The sequence below is a fragment of the Argopecten irradians genome, chromosome 15 (genome assembly GCF_041381155.1).
Source record: "Argopecten irradians isolate NY chromosome 15, Ai_NY, whole genome shotgun sequence".
Lineage (NCBI taxonomy): Eukaryota > Metazoa > Mollusca > Bivalvia > Pectinida > Pectinidae > Argopecten > Argopecten irradians.
The window spans coordinates 22,543,790-22,570,673 of NC_091148.1; the positions used below are offsets into that span (position 1 = coordinate 22,543,790).

General features: G+C 36.8%; 3 protein-coding genes across 3 annotated transcripts; 1 reads left to right on the forward strand and 2 right to left on the reverse strand.

The window, feature by feature from the left end:
- Positions 1 to 1,326: 1,326 nt before the first annotated feature.
- Positions 1,327 to 3,569, reverse strand: LOC138308538 (uncharacterized). Its single transcript, XM_069249559.1, has 4 exons — positions 3,460 to 3,569; positions 3,101 to 3,151; positions 2,132 to 2,243; positions 1,327 to 1,749 (listed from the first exon to the last, which is right to left on the reverse strand). The coding sequence occupies exons 1-4, from the start codon at positions 3,509 to 3,511 to the stop codon at positions 1,602 to 1,604; spliced, it is 363 nt and encodes a 120-aa protein (XP_069105660.1). The 5' UTR covers positions 3,512 to 3,569; the 3' UTR covers positions 1,327 to 1,601.
- A 2,067-nt stretch (positions 3,570 to 5,636) lies between these two features.
- LOC138308673 (NXPE family member 2-like) lies at positions 5,637 to 9,006 on the forward strand. Its single transcript, XM_069249708.1, is given in 2 exon segments — positions 5,637 to 5,679; positions 8,204 to 9,006. Coding segments are annotated over 2 exon segments (846 nt in total).
- A 132-nt stretch (positions 9,007 to 9,138) lies between these two features.
- Positions 9,139 to 26,678, reverse strand: LOC138309439 (peroxisomal acyl-coenzyme A oxidase 1-like). Its single transcript, XM_069250635.1, has 12 exons — positions 26,367 to 26,678; positions 20,445 to 20,607; positions 18,594 to 18,754; positions 18,216 to 18,323; positions 16,024 to 16,143; positions 15,283 to 15,398; positions 13,773 to 13,942; positions 11,722 to 11,881; positions 11,240 to 11,430; positions 10,446 to 10,851; positions 9,851 to 10,057; positions 9,139 to 9,265 (listed from the first exon to the last, which is right to left on the reverse strand). The coding sequence occupies exons 1-12, from the start codon at positions 26,497 to 26,499 to the stop codon at positions 9,194 to 9,196; spliced, it is 2,007 nt and encodes a 668-aa protein (XP_069106736.1). The 5' UTR covers positions 26,500 to 26,678; the 3' UTR covers positions 9,139 to 9,193.
- Between the last annotated feature and the right edge of the window lie 206 nt (positions 26,679 to 26,884).

The following is a 26,884-nucleotide window of genomic DNA, read 5'->3' on the forward strand; positions in this document are numbered from 1 at the left end:
GGTTTCCGAAGGACTTCATTTAATGTGAATGTATTATGTTGTATGGATTTGTACATGAGTTTCAGTGATCGAGTGAACATCTTTATAATGACCTTCATTTAATGTGAATGGATTTGAACCAAATGTTGTAGATTCATGTACATTGATTAGTTCAGTATCGAGTTGAACTCTTGAGTCCACTTCCATTTTTTTCCAATGTTGAATGTTATGTACTCTTGTGGATTTTTGACCTGTGTTGAGTTTCTCATAGATCTGATTTTCATTTAATGTGAATGTTATGTTGTAGGATTTGTACATGAGTTTTTCATGTTGAACATCTTGACTTCATTTAATGTGAATGTTATGTTTGTACATGAGTTTCAGTGATCGAGTTGAACATCTTGACTTCATTTAATGTGAATGTTATGTTGTAGGATTTGTACATGAGTTTCAGTGATCGAGTTGAACATCTTGACTTCATTTAATGTGAATGTTATGTTGTAGGATTTGTACATGAGTTTCAGTGATCGAGTTGAACTTGACTTCTTAGGATTTGTACATGAGTTTCAGTGATCGAGTTTGACTTCATTTAATGTGAATGTTATGTTGTAGGATTTGTACATGAGTTTCAGTGATCGAGTTGAACATCTTGACTTCATTTAATGTGAATGTTATGTTGTAGGATTTGTACATGAGTTTCAGTGATCGAGTTGAACATCTTGACTTCATTTAATGTGAATGTTATGTTGTAGGATTTGTACATGAGTTTCAGTGATCGAGTTGAACATCTTGACTTCATTTAATGTGAATGTTATGTTGTAGGATTTGTACATGAGTTTCAGTGATCGAGTTGAACATCTTGACTTCATTTAATGTGAATGTTATGTTGTAGGATTTGTACATGATTTTCAGTGATCGAGTTGAACATCTTGACTTCATTTAATGTGAATGTTATGTTGTAGGATTTGTACATGAGTTTCAGTGATCGAGTTGAACATCTTGACTTCATTTAATGTGAATGTTATGTTGTAGGATTTGTACATGAGTTTCAGTGATCGAGTTGAACATCTTTGACTTCATTTAATGTGAATGTTATGTTGTAGGATTTGTACATGAGTTTCAGTGATCGAGTTGAACATCTTGACTTCATTTAATGTGAATGTTATGTTGTAGGATTTGTACATGAGTTTCAGTGATCGAGTTGAACATCTTGACTTCATTTAATGTGAATGTTATGTTGTAGGATTTGTACATGAGTTTCAGTGATCGAGTTGAACATCTTGACTTCATTTAATGTGAATGTTATGTTGTAGGATTTGTACATGAGTTTCAGTGATCGAGTTGAACATCTTGACTTCATTTAATGTGAATGTTATGTTGTAGGATTTGTACATGAGTTTCAGTGATCGAGTTGAACATCTTGACTTCATTTAATGTGAATGTTATGTTGTAGGATTTGTACATGAGTTTCAGTGATCGAGTTGAACATCTTGACTTCATTTAATGTGAACGGTCATAAAAAAACAAGTTATCAGCCAAAGTGTACCTAAATTTGTGGATGAATGGAAGGACAAACAGTGTGACCACTTTGGGCACCTACCAAACTATCAAATCAGTTTCTGCTAGTTCCTCAATAAATGAATAATGAAACAATAGGACATCAGAATTTGTCTAACAAAATTACCAAAGGAACAAATCTTACTCAGACTCAAGGCAATGACTGGTAGTTCATTATCAAAAGGGCAAACATCTCCAGATTGTCTGGTTACACTGTAATAAACAGAAAATATACATTTAGTCCTCTAAATTATCTTTTTTAACACGTCAACTACTGAAGTGTAAGAAAAAGTAAGAATAATTGTTTATCCAGGAAATGGTGCTTGTGTTTCCCATAAGTATTTGTGATCTAGCTTCTAGAAATATAACAGAAGACAGGGATGCTACTGTCATAGTTATTTAAAATATTAAATCAATTATAATTGTTTCCAAAGTTAGCAAAGCTAAGCATGCATCTATTATACAATTTAAAAAATCATTTTTAGATTTAACAAACATGGCCATGCCGAAAGTCAGTTAATATTTTCATTTGCTGAATCATCAACTGAATTTAAGACAGTTAATAGCTTAAACTTTACTTTAATTAAAAACATACCAGTCAATTTCATCCCAAAATCCAACAACATATGATGTGGTAGAATGCTGAATATCGACCACATACCCTGGCCACCATACCCCTAGCTCCCATCTGCATAAGACAAGGTCACCTAAAATGAGTAAATAAGTACAATAATAAGTAATGCAAGTAATATATAATACATTGTAATAAAATAATATGCAGATAACTATATATTATGGAAGTTGTAATAATTTGACAAATAAAATCAAACAAGAAACCCAATGCATTTATGCAACTTTGAAGACAAATTAAGTCATTTGTGCAGATATTGACATTATATTCACTTCATACAACTGGCTAGATTTATTTATATGAAACAATTTTTGCAGCCCTTCATTCAAGTGTAGCACTTGCCCAATATCAGGTCTCTGTACGAGACTCTTGGTTATAATTGAGAAGTTGCTGAATAATTTAGCATATATATTTGACAGGTCTTTTTCTCACTAAATTGGGAAGGGCCTTTTTACCTCATTTTGGGAAGGAAATTGGGAAAGAAATTTCCAGGAGTAAACTGTAGTTATTGGGAATTTGGCTAAAATTTGAAATAATTTCCATGGGAATGGGGCCCATTATCAGTCTCTAAAAGCCTCTAGAAAAAGCCTGTTTTCCCCCTGTGATCTTGAATGTAGGTCATTTATTTGAACAAACTTTGTAGCACTATACCCTATAGCATTCTATCAACCAGATATCAGGTCTATTGACTTCTTGGATATTGTGATATTGTTTAAAAAGATGGCAATGCTCACTTTTCCGTCATGCGACATCAAATAAGCTAAATGTTTGGGTTGCAAATCAGGTCTAAGTTAGGTCAATACAGTACTAAATGACCATTGCTAGAGATGTACATGCGATGATTTAGGCAGTACTCACATATTGATGGTATACATTTGATTAGTATACAAACAATTGTGTTCTTACATTCTAATTCGGAATCCAATATCATACCTTTATCCAACTGCAAATTTTTGTGTGTCTCCATTCCATCTTCAAATTGATCTTAAAAAAATTGTGTGTACATGTAAGAATTATAATTTACAACAACCACATTTTCATAGGTCTTGTTTGCTTTTTGTAGTCAAATATAAGAGGAGTATTAATCAACAAATACCATTTGTATATATATCCCTGATCAATCCTTGATGTTAAAATGTTAACAATTATATATATACTCTTGGGTCTTTTCAGGAATGCATGCATTTAATAGGTATTATAAGATTTGTCTGCTTGTAACGCAGAATAATTCCAAGATACTCGACTAACACCATGTATATATACAGATCTATGTACATATTTATGTGACTCACCTGGGGTATCGGTACCCTTTATCGAGCTAGTCTTACACCTGCGTGTCTTCATGTCGCATTGGTAAGTCTACAATTAATGAAAAAGAAAATACAATAACTGTTATCAAAAGAAGAAAAATCATGTTTAAGTTAATAAATTTGTGTGTATTTACAGGTTCTATTAGGTTGTAAAGGATTTGTATTGTTGACCATATTTTGACCATTTCTGAATTTTTTTTTTATTGATTTGACTTCTAAAATTGCTAAAAATCAATGATCACTTATTCAACTAGGTGCCCTGTATGATAATATAATAAAATGGTTAAAATTTATATAACAGGTACTACACATAGTATATATCATACAATTATAGGATTGAGGACTGACAGTACCTTAATTAATATTCCTGAGTTTGTCGTAAACCTTGATTCCAGGTTAAAAATAAAGCATTCCATCTGTTAAAAACTCTTAACATGGAAATGTATAAAGATAATTCTATGATGGTCAAAAGAAATAGCAGAAAAACAATACAACATGTCATCACAGACACCAAGAGCATGTGCTCTTCTATGTCGGCCATCTTAAAGAAAAGGTCACATGACCTGCAAATTGACTGTCCATTGTGGGGATGATATTTCCTTTTACATCCCATCAGCCCTACAGATTTGTTAGTATTGTATCTATAGAATTATTTTAAACAACTGATTAAAGTCATCTACAAATGAAAAGTGACCTCAAATACTCCCTCATGCAACTCCCTTAGGACTCAGGGGTGTATAATTTCACAATTTCCAGTAGATTCTACCTCATATTCTTAATTTCTAAAAGGTTTCATAATTTTTAAAATCAACCCTGCAAGGTGTGGTCGCAAGTCAGTCTATTGGAATTATACACCCCAGAAAGTAAAAAAAAAAAAAAAAAAATACTCCAAGTAACATTAAATACCAGGAAGGTTTGGTGAACTACCCGGTCTCATAAAATACTGTAAGGATCAAATTCTTTATTATTCTTACCTCGTGCACTCGAGCAATGGAGAAATATGGCGTAAATAAAAAAACCAAAGCAAACAAAAGGTCAAAGAATAGTGATATATATAGCATTGTGAAAGTGTAAGAAAAAGCAGAGACAATTCGAAGCACTAACTGCAAAAAAAATAAAAACAAAATACAACTAGCTCATATTTCTCCATGGTTTTCTGAAAAAAGAAATGCAATTTTTAAAGTATCCCTGCATGTTCATGTATTTCATTTCAAAACTATAACTTTTATCTAATTGTTTGACTTTATTACCATATCGGTTGTTTTTAGTATTATTTTTTAGTATTATAATTACTTAAAATGGTAATTTCCGGATTTTGTGACCATGCACTGGCATGGGTTCCACATCAGAATAAAGCACACTATATATATAACTGATCTCGCTGATCATGACAACACGTTTAATATACATTGTATACAGCCGGTGACTTTTAACATGAAAATTTCAGTTCTTACCAGTATTCACTTGTGAAATAAAATATAAAATTGCGATACTTCGATGATTATGGTAATTTTCCTTGTAATTTAATATTTGATCTGTCCGTCTAAATCACTCTCATTCACGCAATAAAACAACGTTTTCACTGAAAGTTGCGATTCATCCATTTCAAGCTAATTAAATATGTTTAGTTATCACATAGTCAGTATAAAACAGCAAAGTGGGAAATTCTACAAAAAGGAAAATGTGAATGCAAAAGAAAATAAGCCAAGGTTATAATTTAACTGTATTTGCTAATGTAGATCGGTCCAATATTTTTTACGCAGGAACCTCACGAACTTAAATATAACTAGGCCTAGACTTGGTCAGTGATCGTTTGCCATGGCCGCAAAAATCGAAGCAAAAATGATTTGTCTATCACTAGTTTGAGTGAAATAATTTGATGATAATATTACCGAGGAGATAATGAAGGCTTATTGATAGGCACTAACTGTTCACATTTTTTTTACCTCTAACTGTAGGCTACGTCGTTTGATAATTACGAATGTAGTAACAGTCGCCCGGTCAGATAACAGATTCCTCAGACTATCATCTGTCTAACTTTACAACACAAAAGACAAATACACAAATAATTATCTGATGAACCTGGTACTTACCGTTTCTGCCAGAAAAACTACATTTTAAGACCATATCAGTCTGTTGCCGCCTGCCAAGAAACCGCCATGTCCGAAGGAATGCCGCGAAAATTCTTCGAAGAGTTTGACAGTAAGTCCAGAGGACCTCCGAAGCACCGTTAGTCTAGGTCACTTCTGTGTTTATATTCCTAGATCACAAGCAGCTAGGCCTCATCGTCAGCGACCAAGGGGCAGATAACTCTTGTCTCACAGACAAATCGTCGACAGACAAAGTTGAAAACAGACAACAGACAATTCATTATGGGGATTTTTTATTTTTTCGACACAAAATCGCCCCATAAATCCAGAACAGACATTTGGAGGTTAATGCATTGTGGGGATATCCCCACAATGTCGAGAAATCCCCACAATACTTGTCTGTACTTACAGATATTCCCACAATGTATGTCATGTAAGAGCAGACAGACAAAGGAACTGAATAGAGATATATACTCAGACACACAGAGATACAGACAGACAGAGGAACTGAATAGAGATAAATACTCAGACACACAGAGATACAGACAGGCAGATGAACTGAATGGAGATATATACTCAGACACACAGAGATACAGATAGGCAGAGGAACTGAATAGAGATATATACTCAAACACACAGAGATACAGACAGACAGAGGAACTGAATAGAGATATATACTCAGACACACAGACAAATTAGTATCCTGTGTTAGTAGGAACAGACAAATTAGTATCCTGTTTTTAGTAGGAACAGACAAATAAGTATCCTGTTTTTAGTAGGAACAGACAAATTAGTATCCTGTTTTTAGTAGGAACAGACAAATTAGTATCCTGTTTTTAGTAGGAACAGACAAATTAGTATCCTGTTTTTAGTAGGAACAGACAAATAAATATCCGCTTTTAGTAGGAACAGACAAATAAGTATCCTGTTTTAAGTAGGAACAGACAAATTAGTATCCTGTTTTTAGTAGGAACAGACAAATTAGTATCCTGTTTTTAGTAGGAACAGACGAATTAGTATCCTCTTTTTAGTAGGAACAGACAAATTAGTATCCTGTTTTTAGTAGGAACAGACAAATAAATATCCTGTTTTAGAAAGAACAGACAAATTAGTATCCTGTTTTTAGTAGGAACAGACAAAGTAGTATCCTGTTTTTAGTAGGGACAGACAAATTAGTATCCTGTTTTTAGTAGGAACAGACAAATTAGTATCCTGTTTTTAGTAGGAACAGACAAACTAGTATCCGGTTTTTAGTAGGAACAGACAAATTAGTATCCTGTTTTTAGTAGGAACAGACGAATTAGTATCCTGTTTTAGTTGGAACAGACAAATAAGTATCCTGTTTTTAGTAGGAACAGACAAACTAATATCCGGTTTTTAGTAGGATCAGACAAATTAGTATCCTGTTTTAGTAGGAACAGACAAATAAGTATCCTGTTTTTAGTAGGAACAGACGAATTAGTATCCTGTTTAGTAGGAACAGACGAATTAGTATCCTGTTTTAGTAGGAACAGACAAATTAGAAATTTTCTTCTGTTCGGATTTTTTACAGATAAAACTTCGTCGGCGGTGTAGATGTAGCACTTGTTTTTTTGTATACCATGTAAAATTAAATCAATTAATCTACGATTGTCTCGTTTTCAGATACAAGAATGTGCCATTGAAGAAAATCAAACTGACAATTTATCCAAGTAAGTGTTTATCTAATTGCTACGTTATTTCAGTTTCTTCTTGTACATTTAAAAACCTTTCTTAGCAATGACAAACTGATAATTATTTTTCTCAAACAAAGGCATATTTTACGCCGACTCATTTTCGCGTTTCAAATTTGCCCAATATCATTTTCACAGTGATTCAATCTCGCGAATTAAATTGTTTCGAGAATAATTGAATGCAATTGTCAGTAAGAGCTCTTAATCGCAAATGTTTGTTAATACTGATGATGATCGATGACGCAAAATATTGTATATGCGAAAATAAAGAGGTTTCCATCATTTACAACAAATCGTATTCAAAGAGATGGTGATATGATACCAAGGGGTCACGTTCTGGTGGCCTTGACGTAGTTGAAGTTGGAGAGTTCAAATGTTATTTAGTTGTATTTTGCTCACTCAGTAGGCAGTATATATCTTTATATGTTACATGGTTTACAGTTCGATTTCACTAGCTGTGAATCATTCGAATAATTTTATCACACATGTTGCCGAACGAATAAAACAATACGAATGCATTGACGAAATGTCATTTAAATTTGATAAAGACTACATTGGATTCCAGCTACACGAGCATACATTGACTTTAAGGAATTTCTTTAACTTTCAAGAGAAAGGCGTTGCAAAGTTAAGGAAAACGTCTGATGTTAAGAACTTTCCTTAACATATGTAATGCTTTTATATTGAGAATTTAAGTTAAGGAATTTCTTAAAGTTACGGAATATTCGTAATGTATAAAAATATTTATAACACTGTAATATATTGATTTAAATAATTTGTGAGAAAAAGGCTTTCTGCGATGCGACAACTTGTGCCTAATACTCGTTGTCAACATTGAACTAAATGCCCATGAAAGTGAGCCATACTTTCCTCGCTTGTTACTATGGAGACAATATTATAACATTTATTCATTTATTGTTTTAGGTTTAAAAGATGATATCGACTACCCTGTACCGAAAACAGTATGCAAGTTTTTGCCTCCTTATTCAACATGGAACAGCACGGTTCCATCTGGCTTCCTCTACAAAGGAGTGTACACCAATCTTCTCTGTCGATCAACAGTCACAACTAGTCGAGGGGAGTACCGGGCGTGTCTAAAGCATCGCCCTCTTATATCGATCGACGACTCGACAACTCGACAATGGTTTCTACGTCTGGTCGACATTTTGGCAATACGAAAATCGTCTCGCATTCCTTCTCATGCTGCCTTTCACAAGTTCGTTATTGCTGAAAACAAAACATTAGGACTGCATCTCGAATGGCAGCCACACGAACTTCCGTTCTAAGGAAGTCCCGGATCTAACAGAAGGGATATTAAATCGGTAGCCTATCGAATAGATCAGATTCCGGAAAACAGCTCTGCCATCGTAGTCATCCATTGGTACGCCCATATCGCCAGGTGTTGTGATCACATGACCTTTCGTGAACACGTGCGCAAAGCAAAAGAGGCCGTCTTGAGACTTCTTATGAGGTCACGGGAAGTTCAAGTTTTTATCAAAGGTCCACATCTCATAACATATCCTAATGCTTTAAAGCCGTATGCATATGTCGGTATGTTTGTGGAGCAGATCTTACTGGAGGAGTTTTATAATTTAACGTATAGAGTTATCTACCTTGATCAGTGGGATATGTCGGTGGCGATGGAAAACGTTGATATACATCCAAATAAACTGTTGGACGAAATCTCACTGAATAACCTTATCAATTTGGCATGCAATAATATTTAAATTTTACTGAATTCGTGACATTACCATCCCTATGATGAACTAGAAAATCTTGGATAAAAGTTTATCTTGGAAATCAAACGTAATTGCATCGGGTCGTAAAGTAACTAAAAATTGACAGTACTTTCTTTCATTCAACTCATGACATTGACATCCGTAGAGCATTCCTATTTGGTAATGGCTTAGTTATCTACAAACGGGACGGCATAATGTCTTGTCCTTCTCGCATGGGTTTGATGAACTTGTAGTAGGAATCTTGGACCTTGTGAACAAATAAAAACACCGGATATCTTTAATAAGGAAAATTGGTTTTGTCTTTTGCAGTATTATGATTTAGCTAAAGGATCAATTCTTCATTTGAAACGATTGTATCGAAATTGAAAAACAGTTTCACAGAACAGCAAATTTTTTACCTTGTACATGAAATCTACATTACATGTTTTCAAGAGCTTCATTTGATACGAGGGACCACAAATAACCTGAATTATACTGCATAGTTCTTGAATTTCACGGGTGTAAACTGTCGTAATTTACTGTTTGCAACTTACTCGCGATGGTTATTTTCACGAATCACCATTCTAGCCTTTACAAACGTCATTCAAGTGTAAAACCATGATTATTATTTAATCGCGAGTTAGGGTTAATCTGCGTATAAAGCAAAACTTAAGTCCATGCGAATATTTGCAACTGTACAGTTCATCATGTAAGTTTAATTTTTGCGAATACTTTGACAATAACGAAGACGCGAGATATTATATACGAGAGCATGTAGTAATATTAGTGTTCTATAGTTGTTTAGAGATGTGTCTACTAGTGCCAAAGCTTCTGTAAACTATTTAGCACTTACATCTTTTTCATTAAGGGGAGACGACTTGGCGAACTGGTAGAGGGCGTGGTAAACGTTTCCGTCATACCGTCCGAGACAGGAGTCTAAAAGTTCATCGTGAAAGTCAAACGCATCTACCAAGGCAACTGCGTCAGGCCGTACAGCTGTCAGTAGCGTCGTCAGCTGATCAGTTAGAATGTCGACCTGTTCGGCGGTGAAATACTGGTCCTATATAGGATATAAATGGTTCATATAAATGCATTGCTAAGTAGAGGTAACTTCTGTAAGCGTGAAATATTTTGTCAGTTTTAACAACGTTTTTCTCTCCAGAACTTTTGAGCTGAAATATGCCTGCGTTAGGCTTAATTGCATTTTCTGTATTTTATTATTGTAGTTATCATTGTAAATGGGCGAATTTGTCGCTGCGCTAATCTGTTCAAAGTCAACTTTATGCTTAAAATAAATACGTTAACAGTTGTTTATTCTGTTTGGTTTCATTATATAGATATGAAATGCTCATCAATGTTTTCAGGAATATCAGGACCATGTCTTGTACCGGAAAATCGAATACACGAAAATGTAACAGCGAAGAAATAGCTTATTGTTATGAGTTTACCTGTAAGAATTCGCCGAGGTTTTCTAGGATCCCGTTGACGGCGTACAGTTTACACAGAGTGGTCAGTACCGCCCGTGTGTTATTGTCCACCTTGGCCTCAGTAACAGTATTTACAAACACATTGACCACGTACTGGTGACAGTGGGCCTTGGCCGCCCAGACCAACTGTGTAGACGCCATATTGAACGCCTCTGTAGGACTCCTACCATCATTCATTAACATCTGAGCGGCTGTCGTGGCAGCTTTGGTCAGTCTTGCAGCCCTGTGTTGATATGCAGTGACCAGAATTGGAAGGTCTACGTCAGAGGACATAGAAGACTTTCCTGACAGGTCCATGCTGAGGTAAAGGACCAGATCTGGTAGTTTTTCTCCACTTTGCATTTTCTTCATGCACTTCATCAGATATCTGTGGAGAGAATATACCAGTGTTAAGAACAGGTTTTTTTTTTAATTTTTGCTCTATCTTTCTGCACTTTGCTCTAGAATGGAATATCTTACCTATTACAATATCATATTTATTCCCTATCTGGTTGATATTTTCGGTGGCATGCTTCAGTGATGAAGCACTATAACAACAGCAATAGTTCCACTATACAATACGGCACAAAACGAATATACCGCTGTCACTCAAAACGCACAACACGCACCTCATACACACTACACGTCGCATACATGGTAGGCCGTTCTTACAAGGCCCTGACTGTTAATAGGACTAAGTAATTAAACATCACGGAAGAGTTATCTTACCTAACTAAATACGTATTTAGAAAACATCGTAGAGTTAACTCCCTTACCTGGCTGTCTGCAACATCATCACGGTGTTCTCGCCGTCTAATGTACAGGTCGGAGTAGTTTTAGTGTATATTTTGGGGAAACCGCTGGCTTGCGAGTAACCATGACCACCACAGGCCATTTGGCACACCCCAATACCCGCGGAAGCACCCCATGTCCCGAACGCCTTCAGGCCAGCCGATAACGCATGTAACTAGAGGATTAAATATATTATTTAGAAATAAACAAAATATTTAAGTACAATATCATTCAGCAGACTGCGATTTTGGCAAACAATTCTCCATAAGAAAGTAAGATTAGAGGAGATAATTTAAGGTAAGAAACTATTGACGCAATGCTTTTTATGGAGACTTTTAAGTCAAGGAAATTTCTAAAGTTGAGGACTATTGTTGGAACTGGGCTCGGAAGATATACATTTGTACTCCTGTTTTAGTAATGAACAATATCAACAAAATAACCACACAGTGTAACGGCCGTAACTTACCACGGGGAGCAGCTGTAGATCCCCAGCCTCTATCGCCTTGGACATCTGTAGATAGCTGTTCTGTACTGCGTCTCCGGCGAAGTGGTAAGCGTACGCTTCGGCCAACAGAGGGAATAACTTGTGCTGTTGTGTCTGGTAGTCCAGGATCTGGGCTTCCTGTCTGAATCCACAGTAGGGTATTGTATGTCACAAACGTTACAAATATCGCAATAGCTGATCAGGGACTCGATGTCCTCTCTACCTTGTCTAAATTTTCTTATACTAAGTGGTATTGCTCAATATTTGGTAAAATGAGACCAAAAAAGAATTTGAAATGATTTGAACCCATTTGGAACGATAAAGAACTCAGGAATTAACTTTTTGTATTACCGCTTGCTTGTCCTAACGAAAGCAACGTCAAAGTGCGAGACACTAATCGCATGTTTAAAAGCAAACAGCACATTCTGCAAGAAACTACTGAACAGCCGATGAATTTTTGATGCATCAAAAATCCTTATGTAAAAGTTATTTGAAAAGCAATTGAATATTGGTGAGAACCCGGATCAATCATTGAGGTGTTAATTGATGGAATACCGCCATCCCATTGGTTCAACAAGTGATGGGATACCGCCATCCCATTGGTTCAACAAGTGATGGGATACCGCCATCCCATTGGTTCAACAAGTGATGGGATACAGCCATTCCATTGGTTCAATAAGTGATGGGATACCGCCATCCCATTGGTTCAACAACTGATGGGATACCGCCATCCCATTGGTTCAGCAAGTGATGGGATACCGCCATCCCATTGGTTCAGCAAGTAGGTACCATGGTGTTCAAAGAGAAAATGTAAGTATAGCTACATTAAATCATACATCCAGGTATGGCCTTATCTTTACCCCATTTAACATTTTAACATCGAAACTGGAGACATCTCACACCACGGTATTTGTCCTTCGTATATTTCGTAGTTAAAACCAAAACTGCCGATATCATAGCTTTACAATAACGTACACGTATATATCCATAATTTTTTTTAAATCAATCCCCTGTTTTGCTATTTCGCTTATCAGTTGATCGTCGCACAAAAAGCCTCCAGTTTTGTTATGACTAACATAGTCCAGGTGTGGTGAATATAACAGCAGAGATAGTAAGCGCTGCAGTATCGAGGATGTGTACATATTGATAATTGATATAACGACACTGATAGTAACCCCTGGATTATTGAGGATGGAAATAACAACAGTGATAGTAACCCTTTGAGCATCGAGGATTGGTATAACGACGGTGATAGTAACCTCTGGAGGATCGAGGATAGATACAATGACAGTGATAGTAACATCTGGAGTATCGAGGATAGATACAATGGCAGTGATAGTAACCTCTGGAGTATCGAGGATAGATACAATGACAGTGATAGTAACCCCTGGAGTAACGAGGATAGATACAACGACAGTGATAGTAACAGTGTAGTATCGAGGATTAGTATAACATAAGGACAGTGATAGTAACCCCTTGAGCATCGAGGATGGATACTTTAACAGTGATAGTAACCTCTGGAGTATCGATGATGGATATAACGACAGTGATAGTAACCCCTGGAGTATCGAGGATATATATAACAACTGACACCTAGAGTATCGAGGGTGGTTATAACGACAGTGATAGTAACCCCTTGAACAATGAGGATGGATAATTTAACAGTAATAGTAACCCCTGGAGTATCGAGGATAGATACAATGACAGTGATAGTAACCCCTGGAGTATCGAGGATATATATAACGACGATGATAGTGACACCTAGAGTATCGAGGGTGGATATAACGACAGTGATAGTAACCCCTTGAACATTGAGGATGGATACTTTAACAGTAATAGTAACCCCTTAGTATCGAGGGTAGATACAATGACAGTGATAGTAACCCCTGGAGTATCGAGGATGGATATAACGACAGTGATAGTAATCCCTGGAGTATCGATGATGGATATAACGACAGTGATAGTAACCTCTATAACATCAAGGATAAATACAATGAGAGTGGTAGTAACCTGTACGTGGAGTATGTACTCACCCTGGTGACAATTCAGACTGTCTCCGGACGGCGCTGTATCTGACAGCGATAGTACAGGCCATAGCCAGGCCATTGGCCACGTCGTTAACGATGGTCGCTCGGTTCATCACCAAGGAACCATAAACTAGTCTGTCATTCACCGGTTTGATGTATGTACCATCCTCCAAAACCTCACAATAAAGGAAAACAATTAGTGTTAGAAGTTATATTTTAATATCATTAGAATGTATAAAGGACATCATACAGGCCTGTGTGATGTCAGCTGAAGGAATTTTAAGCAACCATTTCTTGTCGCGATGCATGTCTAGTAACCAAATAAGATTTCAATGCTACATGTCTTTCATTTATGTAAAAAATGTGTAACATCTTGTGAAATAGTGCTTCACTGCACACCGTTCACAGTATATAATTAAAGAAGGAATTTTGGTAGCAACAGCAGAATTGCAATAACTCGATCATTTTCTGGTTTGAGAAAAATTATTACGTATGTGGAAATTCTACTATATTTTATGTCCTTTCAGGAAGAAAATTCTTTTCTTTTCTGTGATAAATGTACATCTGAAATAGTCACATTCCTTCCTTGCGTATTACAAAATTAACTCCCTTCCGGGTAGGTATCCATTGTGACGTCATTATTTTGTGAGCGAACCTCATGTCGTTTTCTCACAAAAGCATGATGTTACGCTCGTAAACACATGAAGTCACAATCAATACCTACCCGCAAGGACAGATAACTCTGTAATATGCAAATACGTAATATTGATTTGTAACGTGTTTTGTTACGTTCGCAATCTAATTAAAACACCGATCCTTATTATCACTACATTTGATAAGAGGATCTGACAACATCCAATTACGGGTCACGTTCTGGTGACCTTTAGAACACCAATCAAATTGCTGCTGCCAGAATCTTGACTGTGGACGAAACTGTATGATAAAGCTGTCGTGTACGTAGACAACTCGTCCAAAGAGCTCAATAAAGCTGAAGGCATAAGTAAACTGTGGCGAAATGTCGTTGACAATTGACGTAGCACGATGTAGAGATATAAAGGTCATCTGAACATGACCCCTTATGGGATGTTGTCAGGTCCTCTATTTAAGGAGTGAGTATAAGGATTTGTATTGAAAACGTTCGTTGTGTAGAATTGTTTTGTTGTTTTCGTGGATGCCGTAGAACCACGAATAAAAAACAACGAAATTAGTTTTACAACCTTTTTGAAAACATGATTTCATAGGCTAACGAAGAATATTTCTTATATGATATTTTTGAAAGTCATAAACCTTGAAAATAAGTACGCACGGATACTACATATATCTACATGTATATCATAATATCCTTAATCTTCTATCACAATATGTAACACATAACCAATTATTCCGGTAATTCAATTGGAATCTATTCAATGATATTAAACTAGAGATCTGGTCAATTCTGCGGGGTTTGAGTGTAATTCGTCGTGACAACAGCTCATTTCTTTATCATAACCTGATCAGTGTAATAAAGGATTACCTTGGAGTAGCGCATCAACATATGGTCACGTGGTATTCTCACATTACTAAGTCGTAGGAAGCCATTGTTTATTTCATTTACTCCAAACTTAGGTCCAATAACACCGAGCTCAACTCCTACAATGCAAAAACAAATTGGTGAAAATGTTTATTTACATCTATAAAGCTAATACCTAGAGGTAGCTGGTATGATTAGAAAACTTTGAAAAATTGAAGAAAATTGAGTCAAGAAAGAACTTTTAACAATATATCGACCATATTATTCAATAATATACAATATATGGACACAGAGGAAACCCTGCCTGCGTCCATCAACTAACTATAACTATGGCTGCTAGGAACGCATCACAAATGCAGGATACTGAACAGCTGTCTCTTGGATAATATCCTAGGTATCTATATTGATTCTTTTCTTTCACTAAATGTCGTCGGTAATATATTGAAGACCATAAAGTTATTAAAAACAATTAATCACATAGATAGAAAAGCATGGTACTTTATAAGCAAAAGTGGCATAATATAATTTACCCACTGGGCCCAGTTTCATGAACATTTCTTAAATTTAAGGAATCTCTTAACTCAAAATTTTCCATCAGGAAGCATTACAGATTTGAAGGAAGGCCCCTTAACTTAGTTTTTTTTTCTTCTTAACTTTTGTAGTGTTTTCTGCGGGGAAGTTAAGTTAAGGGATTCCTTAAAGTTAAGGAATGTCCACGAAACTGGACCCAGGTTTGAACCTTACCTGGGAGCGACTGATGCGTGACGAGGTCCCGGAGTGGACACAAAAACATGTGTGGTCCATGACATTTGCCCTGGGTGTATAGCTGGGCCATGAGGATACAATAGTTAGCAATCTTTCCCACTGGGATTCAACAGAACAAAAATTTAAAACGACTTTTCAATTGATTCTATGTTAATTTTCCATATTTATATTATTTTTGGGGGTCGGAGCCAAAATTCACCCAAGGATATTTCTGTCCAAATTTTGTAACAATCTATGTAGAACCCTATGACCAGTAGCGATTTAAAGGATTTACCTCTATTTGCCTTATAGGGCACCGCCCCTCCTGCCCCTGTGGGGTCAGAGCCAATAATTTATACAATCTGTTCCCCTTCTCCCAAGGATGTTCCTGGTCAAATTTGGTTAGAATCCATGCAGAACTCTATGACCAGTAGCGATTTAAAGGATTTACCTCTATTTCCCCTATTGGGCCCCGCCCCACCTGCCCCCGAGGGATCCGTGCCAAAATTTTACAAACTTTATTTCCCTTCCCCAAAGGATGTTTTCTGGCCAAATTTGGTTACAATCTATGTCGAACCCCATGACTAGTAGCGATTTAAAGGATTTACCTCTATTTCCTTTATTCGGCCCCACCCCTCCTGCCTCTGGGGGGTAAGAGCCAAAATGTATACAAACTCTGTTCTCCTTTCCCCAAGGATATTTCTGGCCAAATTTGGTTAGAATCCATGCAGAACGATCTGCCCCCGAGGGATCCGTGCCAAAAGAAATGTTGACGGACGGACGGACGACGGCCGCCGCCGCGCATTGGCATAAGCTCACCGGCCCTTCGGGTCAGGTGAGCTCAAAACGATGTTTAATGAAACAAAAGGCCCATGGATGGGCCATAACGGTCATCTGACTATTGGAACAATACAACACCTCAATGAATATAGAAGTGGGAAACAATTAAGACAATACAAATACTCTTTTAATAAAAGAAGTTCAAGTTCTGGTATATTTTATGAAATAGACCATGAATGAAGGTCCCTTGATCCCCACCATAATACAAGTCCAATATCGAGTCTCTAGCACTCTTAGTTATTAACAAGAAGTCGTTAAAAGATTTTAGTCTATTTGAACCCTGTGACTTTAAGTCAAGGTCATTCATTTGAACAATCTTGGTATCTCTTCATCCCAGCACGTCACAGGCCCAATATCATAATGTCTCTAGGCCTCATAGTATTCACAAAAAGTCGTTTAAAGATTTTAGCCTATTTGACCCCTGTAACCTTGAATAAAGGTTAAGTTCATTAATTTGAACAAAATTGTTAGTCCTTCACCCTAGCATGCCACAGGCCCAATATCAGGTCTCTAGGCCTCATAGTTATTCACAAGAAGTCATTTAAAGATTTTAGCCTACATTTTTGTATTTGACCCCTGTGGACTTGAATGACGGTCAAGGTCATTCATTTGAACAAACTCGGTAGCCCTTTATCACAGCATGCTACAAGCCAAATATCAGTACCTAAGACCTTTCAGTTATTGAGAAGAAGTTGTTTGAATGAATGTTTACGCACGGCGGACGGCGGACGACGACGGACGATGCATGATGACCATAGGTCATCCTGACCCATCGGCTTAAATGACCTTAAAATGCATGGTAAAAGTACATTTATTTTCAAGGTATACATCAGAAAAACAATTATCATTTTCATTTCAGTCTGGATGTAAATACAGTAGAACTTCGATAAGTCGACAATATTGTTTGGTTCAGATGTCTCCACCTATGTGTTACTAGTCACTTTTAAGTCAAAATTTTAATAGTAAAATTATCCGATGATTCACAGAAATTCGGTAGCACATTCCATACATAGCAATCAAATGATGACTTACCATTATAATGAATATACGATCGATCATGTCTACTAGTATACGAAATGAAATAATTTCGCAAATTTTGTTGCATAAATAAAGATAAAAATGCAAGGCTATCAAACAACTTTCATTCGTGGCTACTAAATTTCGCGATTTCCGTTTCAACCAATTTCGCTGAGATTAAGTTTCGCTGATTTGAAATTGAACGATGATATCTTTTAATTGAATTGTGTTATAATAAGATAAACATTCACGAATTTACCTTGACCGCGAAATTCGCGAAAATAACTCGCACGTGATAGAAAGTTGGTTGACAGTTTATCTGCGGAGGTACTCACGAGCGCCTGACCAGTATTTGGTGGGCGTTAATGTTAGTGAGTGTACCACAAACTCCTTTGTTTCTGTACAGTATGTGGCTGTAGTCTCCAGGCCCCTGATAAACGTTCCTACAAAGTATCAGCAGCGTAAAGGTCCTGCTTAAATTCATATATTTATGATTGTGAACTGGTCATATCTATATCAAACGAAACTACACACCCTTCACGGTTTAGGGAACAATGTGATTGTTCTGTTGTAAAGTAATTGAGGGACAATTATATATAACTTATATAAAATATCAAGATTTAATCTGCAAAATTGTTTACATTATTGAGAGGTTGGACAAGTTCATTCATTAAGATAAAAAAATCTTAACATTTGACACGAAAAAACATCACCATGTGCCAATTCGGTCTGTGCGTAGGCTCCAATGATCGTAAGGTTTTTGGCCAGCGGTAGAAACTTCTTCCTCTGTTCCTCTGTACCATGCATGGCGATAGTCGGAGTAAAAACCTCATTATGTAAATACAGCATGTTGACTTCATTACGCGCTACGTCTCTGTGTAAAAAACATCCATATTATAACAATATTGTTTCTCATATGTAGGAATAAAGTATAGAGACATTCTCTTGAAATACTAGCTTCTAACTGGACCCAAAACATGGCTGTGGTTATAACATAGCTTGCAGAGAATTTTAACGGAATTTTTTATCTCGTTAACAGAAGTTATGTCCACATATGAACAATCTGAATAAAATCCACTCCGTTCCAAAGAGGATCTGACAACATCCCATACAGGGGTCATTATCGGATAACCTTTATGCAACCTGTAAATCAAATCGAATGCATTTTCTACACCTTGCTACATCATTTGAAATGTCATTTTGTCCCAGCCAATTAGATTTGTTGTGCGCTTTGGGCGAGATGACTACACACATGAAAATAATTCTGACAGCTTTGTCAAACTGTTGTCCAAAGACAAGATTCTGATAGCAGCAATTTGTTTAGCTATTTCCAAAGGTCACCAGGACGTGACCCCTAATGGAATGTTGTCAGATCCTCTTAACAAACGTAGTGATAATAATGATCTGTATTTTAACCAGATCGGCATGTGAAACTTTTCTTTACTCTCACTAGGTCACAGTATAACTTTCGATTCTCGCCTGTCCTCCGATATTTTGAAGACTCGCGGCTCGATTAATGAGTGCCTGCAAATGGCTTCAGAATTCCATCTGTTAACATTCGTGTCATGAAAGGGACTTTCCTTTGTTTGAAACACTTTTGGTCGATAAGAAGCAAAAAAAAAGCAAATGGGAATCGTTTGTTATCCATTAGTAGTTACCAAATTATCATCTTAACATATAGACTATATTGACAATCTCAGGTTTAACGATTCAAATATTGTCTACAAATTATATGAAATTGACACGAAGTAGAAATACTGTTGCGTGATTGCGCGGCTGTTACCCGAGGAAACTGGTTGTATTTACATGTAGGTTTCAGAAAAACAACACACGTTCATCATGTTCCAATCACACTTTTTCTGTCAAAACGTTAGATGTATTTTTGTCACTAACCGGGGAAATATCCCATATACAGTCAAACCTGTGTAGTGAGACACTCTAAGGGATAGATAGAAATGTGTCTTATTAGACAGGTGTCTTAACATACAGGTCATCAAAGTGTTAAATTATCTCCCCTGGACCAAACTACTTAGCATCCATATACACAACTATGCATCGCAATTACCGGATAAATCAAAAGATGAAAACATTCATTTTCTATATACATGTTGGAATGTTATTATAAAATAATTACCAATAGAGATTACAACACGTGTAATTAACTTATCGTATTCATTTTATGCTAAGATTTTCAAAACGTTTCCGATGTCCAAACGAAGGAATGTCACCTAAATCCTGTCGGGATCGTAACTTATGGACATTTTTCATTGGCTGTCTTTCTAAAAAGCCTAAAAAAGCTGCAAAATACTTATATGACTCAAATATTTTGTCTTAGTTCTTCTACATTGGCAAATAAGTCAGATTGATCCCTATACATCGATTTTTTTCAGAACGGAGAAAAGCAAACAAAATACAAAAATAGAAAGGGAACTAATTGCCTGATTTAGTTTAAAAGGACTTCTTAAAAAGGCATGGCTTATTGCCCGGTGGCTACTTGTCGGTAGAATGCGGTAAAGAAAAATGGGCAGTGGCTTCCATAGAATCATGTTTGTACAAAAACTCACTTATTGAAGTATCGCATGGAAAAATCATCGGTGATGCCCAGTTCCTTTACCCGCCTGCTGAGTGCGGAGTATATCCGGAGATTTGTGTCAAATTTCTCCTCGTTTGTCCTGAAAGCCCATGGTTTTGTTTTCTTTACAACGTCATCTTGGGAGACGATGTTCTCTGCAGAATAAAAGAATATTGTGAAGGAAAACAAATTGGGTGGGAGCTTTATTGGTATGTAAAGCTGTATAGTGGGACGACTGGTTTGTCATTAATGTGATATAGTGGGGTGTGTTGTTCAGTGTATTTGGTGACATGCTTCAGTGATATGACATTATGAACAAATCAACAGTGCCATTACTACAAAGAGAAACAACATGAATATAACATACGGTAACTTCCGCACGTTTTGTCACGATGTAAAGATGACGTAAGAGAATGTTGAATTTTAACTTTAGAATTTAATAACGATACGTTGGACTTGACGGAGGGCTATTCTGGAGTGTCCAGAATGTACCCGATGTGTTCCTTTCAAAGTCTTGGACCTAACTGACATACTATAAAACATAGCATGCTTAAATACATATATAGTCAATGAAATTATAAAATTCTGATTGACAGATGTCGCTTATCTATGGGTGGTAAATTAGACTGAGGCAATCTGAAGACGACCAGTCGACTAATATGATACTCCTATTACGTAATGTAATGTTTCCAACAATACCACACCACAAATTTCGGGAAAGTTGAATCGCCAAAATAATTTGTAATAACTCTAAATCTGGGCTATGAATCACATGATCAGACACGTGACTTCCGGTACTTTGTTGATATGCTGCTGCAGTGGACATGGACGATCAAACGCTGACGGTATTGTTTAAAGTTTCATTTAAAATGGACTTAAGAAAAAAATACCTTCGTTTTCGGGTATATTGCTACATCGACCAATCTTCCTTGATCAAATCTGCTTTGGCAGACGACACTCTTTATGAAATCACGCGATAGTTCATAAGATGTAAGCAAAATTGTAAACATGACGAAAACAGGTCCCTGACGATTAAGGGCACTTGACCATATATGTTTTATAGTACTATCTTACTGAAGCATACCTATCTTTTTAGGTTCATCTTGGTCATCCGTTAAGGAGTTGATCTCATTACCGAGTGTGTTTCACTCTGGTTCGGTTTGTAGGGGGAAATTATATTATAAGTTTACGCGCGTCATTTAAAATATCTGCCCAACAAATGCAGTTTAGACACCAGTAAACAACAAAACATAAAAGCCATTATTAAATGTATGATCCCTTGATTACAAATGTTTGGTGCATCATTGCCGGAGGGAGATCAATAGCTCAGTACTAGTTATAAAATTCTTCACGTTATGCATTTTCTACATGTCTTGACATTGTACATTTCTATATATGTCCTAACTTCTACATCTTTCCTACCAGCGCATAAGCCAGTGTTTACACATCATTTTCCTAAGTATACATGTGTATTAAAGTCCAGAAATTCCAATATTCGTGGGACGTTTGGAATGTACTTGTCAATAACTTAGGAGTTTTATGTGTATATTTTGTGAAACTCGTTTTAGAATGAGTATACCACGTGTGAGAGTGACGGTCTATACATTGTAAAAGTATTGGAAATTAATACATAAAAACTGTATATTGTTTTACCTTATAATATTCCTGACTATCCAAGCTCGCCTTCGTATCAACACCAAACGAATAGCTACTTTGGTGAGATTATAGGTCCATCATGATGGACTGTCAGTTAAATTTAGAAGGTATTAAGATTAATGGAGTTTATTGCCTGAGAGGAACGTTAATTTGATTCTAGGCATTTCAGGTTTGGAAGTCGTGGACAACAAAGTAGATCATTTATGGAGAACATCAGTGTTTGGATTTGGATGTGGTAATGTTCAGCTCTGTATGTGGATTAGACCGAATCACTTGTCTCTTAAAATGAGGTCTTTTTCTTTTTGTTGTCGTTTTTTGTTACGCTCATTTTAGAAGGAGCTCATTTTAAGAGACAGGTAATTCGGTCTATATTTGGGTATGTATTTTGGACTCGCAAACGTTTCGTAAACAAGTTTCTCTGGTGGAAAAGAGAGATGAAATAATAGCATGAACCATATCAAAGTAAGAAATAATGATGTTACCTATATATTGCAGGATGATCTGAGCTTTGCTAAGTCTAAATTACAAACAGATCTTCTTGCTTACAGATGGGATACATTTCATAGTCTCTGATCTTTATATCTTTATAAGTCATTATAAGTGCACATTCATTGAACACCTAGCATCAAAAATAACGTACCTGCCTGGAAATAACGCGTCCATATTTTATGAATTCCTTTCCTATGACATCAGGGGACTAACAAATATATTATATGCCCTACAGATGTATCAGCATGATCTATTTGGTGTAAACTATTTTGCATAATGGTAGGTCACGCAAAAACTGCCAAAAGCGACCAAATGAAATTGAAATCTAGATTTTCATTTTTTCCCTTGGGAGACTCCCTCAGACCCCCTTCCAACCTTATACTCGCGCATGTGGCGCTAGCCTTAAAAGTGCTTGCACATCCATCAGCTACGCGCCTGTCTTCATGTTGTAACATTGTACATTTCTATATATGTGTTTTGTGGTTCAACAGTTTCTGGTATTGTTTTTCCTCGGACTATGTATTCAGGGCTATTCAACAATTTTCAACTGTGCGAAGAACAAAACCAACTCGGTCACATAAAGTATACAGACAATGGGCAAACTGGATAGAAAGGTCATACTACATAATGACAACGGCTGCTTCTGTATTTAGGTATCTGCCAACAGTAGGGTGACCTGCATTAGACCTGACCTCATAGGCATTATCATACAGTTATCAATATCTTGATATATTTATTCAGGTAGCTCCTCGATTTCCCTGACGTTTATTACTATAACTGTCGTTATATCTATCCCTGGACTGTTTCAAAACAAAACTAAAAGCTCCAAGTGCAACAACAGACTAACAGGTAGCTTTGGTTCTTTGGTATAGATCTTGGCGTTAAAATAAGATATCGCTCTCTGTTATCTAAAAATTAAGTCTGCATATGCCTGCGATTGGTCAGGTTAACATAGCCTATGTGTATATATGACGACAGTGATAGTTACTCCTGGGGTATCGAGGATGGGTGGACATGGCAGTGGTAGTAATCCATGAGGTGTCGAGGGTGGGGTGGATGTGGCAGTGATAGTAACCCCTGAGGTATCGAGGATGGATATGATAACAGTGATGTAACTCCTGTGGTATCGAGGGTGGGGTGGATACGGCAGTGATGGTAACCCCTGAGGTATCGAGGGTGGGGTGGATACGGCAGTGATAGTAACTCCTGGGGTATCGAGGGTAAGGTGGATACGGCAGCGATAGTAACTTCTGGGGTATCGAGGGTAAGGTGGATACGGCAGTGATAGTTTGGTTTTTAATTAATACCAAACGACTTATCTAAATTATTTATATATCCAAACATGTGTGTGTGTGTGTGTGTGTGTGTGTGTGTGTGTGTGTGTGTGTGTGTGTGTGTGTGTGTGTGTGTGTGTGTGTGTGTGTGTGTGTGTGTGTGTGTGTGTGTGTGTGTGTGTGTGTGTGTGTGTGTGTGTGTGTGTGTGTGTGTGTGTGTGTGTGTGTGTGTGTGTGTGTGTGTGTGTGTGTGTGTGTGTGTGTGTGTGTGTGCGGGTGTGTCTGTACACCCATGTATACCATTTTTGATATTGTTTGGGTCTTCCAAATATCCAAATTATGTCCATATATTCTTATTATTGTTTATAAACTTCTTGTATGTCGATGGTGGGTAGTGATGGCGATCAGAACTTCTAAAAAAAATATAAAAAAAAAATCCTCTCATTATATGAATCTTTAATGTTAAATCACGATCATGATCATACTAAGCATTATTCTCTGTTTCCAGTTTTATTGGGTGCTAATCTAGGATTTGCCTGTGTTAGGGGCTTTTGCCAATAATTGGCTATGGACTTTTGTAGTCCCAGACACAGGCAGAATCACTGGATTATGTACCCAATAAAACTGAGAAAATTTCAAAAAAGTTTTCAGTGGTTTACTAGTCTGTTATATTACATAACTAATTACTATCTTACTGATATGATATTAATCAGTCTATTAATGAATTATCTCCCTTGTACAATTATACTATATATAAAAATATCAATTTGAAATTTATTCCCAAACTTATATATCCATAAGATTATAATACTTGGCATATTAATAGTAATTATAATCTTTTGTTACATACCAAATGTGTGTAATTAAAGATGCTCCACCGCTGACAAATGGTATTTTTTTCACTATCAAAAACAGGAGCAGATGATTTGGTATTTTTCTTCAGTTACAAAAGTTACTTACTTTACACCATTACCACCATTGAAAAGTTTGAGCTTCTAATTTTACTTCAGGTTAAAAATATGCAAAATAATTAATTGCATCCCGAAAAAATAGCCATGGCGCTATATCCTATATTGAATGAAGTACTGATTGTGCATGCACCAAAGGCAAAATAAATTATTTCATATTATTTTTTGTGTTATTTAGACATATATATACACGATTAAACGCTAATTATTGTTCAAATGATGAATATCATTTATGCTCTGTCGGCGGTGGAGCATCTTTAAGATGTTGTTGAATCAACTTAATACATGTATATACTTTAATTTGATTATAGTTTCTGGCTAGGAAAGGACTTATATAGGCATAGCCTGTTGCCCAATCCTTTTGATTGATTCAATAAAACTGGTTGAAATGAAATTTGGTATCGAGGGTGGGGTGGATACGGCAGTGATAGTAACTCCTTGGGTATCGAGGGTGGGGTGGATACGGCAGTGATGGTAACCCCTGAGGTATCGAGGGTGGGGTGGATACGGCAGTGATGGTAACCCCTGAGGTATCGAGGGTGGGGTTGATACGGCAGTGATAGTAACACCTGGTGTATCGAGGATGATTGAGGTACAATGTATAGTATTTCGTATGGATCTAATCTCGACAGTAGGGTACAAGGTGAAATTCTGATAGGACGGTTACGTTATAAAATGTACCTTGATTGTACAAATGTAGCAGCTTTATCACTGTATATGATAAATGAAAACTTTTATCTCTTTTTCAGAAAAGACTACGTGCTGTTTGTCTGCATCATCATCCTCGATACTCCAGGGGTTACGATCACTTACAATCTCTACATCCCTGGACTATTTCATAGTGAAATTGAAGGCAGCTCAGCGGAAAACATTTGACCAATCACAGACCAGCAAAGAAGCAAAACCTTGACAATCTGGACAAAACGGCACAAAACGTGCAGCCAATCTGTATCAACCGTCATAAAACGTAGAAAAAAACGCAACAGAACGTCACAAAACTTGAAATCATCGTGAGATTCCGGGGAACGTGCTTGCTTCCCGTTCCACCACGGAGTGTATGGAAGTTTTATTACGGCCTCGTACGCGCTGTTACGTTTTGCTACGTCAATCCCGTTTTATTACGTCCTGTGGCGTTCACCATCTGCACCGTGACTGCCGTGGCAATTTTTTTGACAGTTTAAAAATCTGGCACGGCATCCACGGTATTCACGACCGCTTGCGTTTGTCTATCACGTCCTTCTGCGTTGTCTCACGTTGTCTCGCGGTCACCACGTTTTGTCAACGGTGGCATGAAACGGTTGGAAACGGAGTAGTCCCTAAACCTGCCTATATTATTAGGCTTTTTTAATTATTTATTTTTTCGCCTTATATATATATTAGATAAAAAATCAAAAAGCCTTATAATATAGGAAGGTTTAGCGGACTAGAAACGGGGCTGCCGTGGCCGCCGGGAACATAGTTTAAACCTAGTATTACTAATAATACACTGAGCAAAGGGAAGTAAAAACCTAACATCACCATACTTACGCATGAACTGCATTGTTCTCACTCGTTCTACCCCATGGTAAATAAAGTTTGTCAGCTTTTCCACGTGAAAACTCGCTTTTCGTCGTTCGTTAGCGAGGTCCGGGTTGATAGCCATCCTTCCCGTGGCCGCCATTCGGAACGTTACGGTGTTCCTGTGTCGACGAATAAATCTCCTTTCTGTCTTTTTAAATTGGGGCCATTCCTTTTAAAAAAAATATTGAATTTGAGTAGTGTCTAAACTCCACTATGCTCCGTTTTTAATCACACCGCGAGGTTATATTGTATAGCAGTGTTGGCTGATTACATGTGCAACCTTAGGTATTAAAACCGACGATGAAGATAGACATGTATATGATTTGAGGTTTACTTCCAAATATACGGTGGCTGGGAGCGGACATGAAATAAATAAAATTATTGCGTGGGAACGAAATATTATTGAGGGCGAACGAAATATTATTGAGGGCGAACGAAATATTATTGCGTTCGAACGAAATATTATTGCGTTTGAACGAAATAAT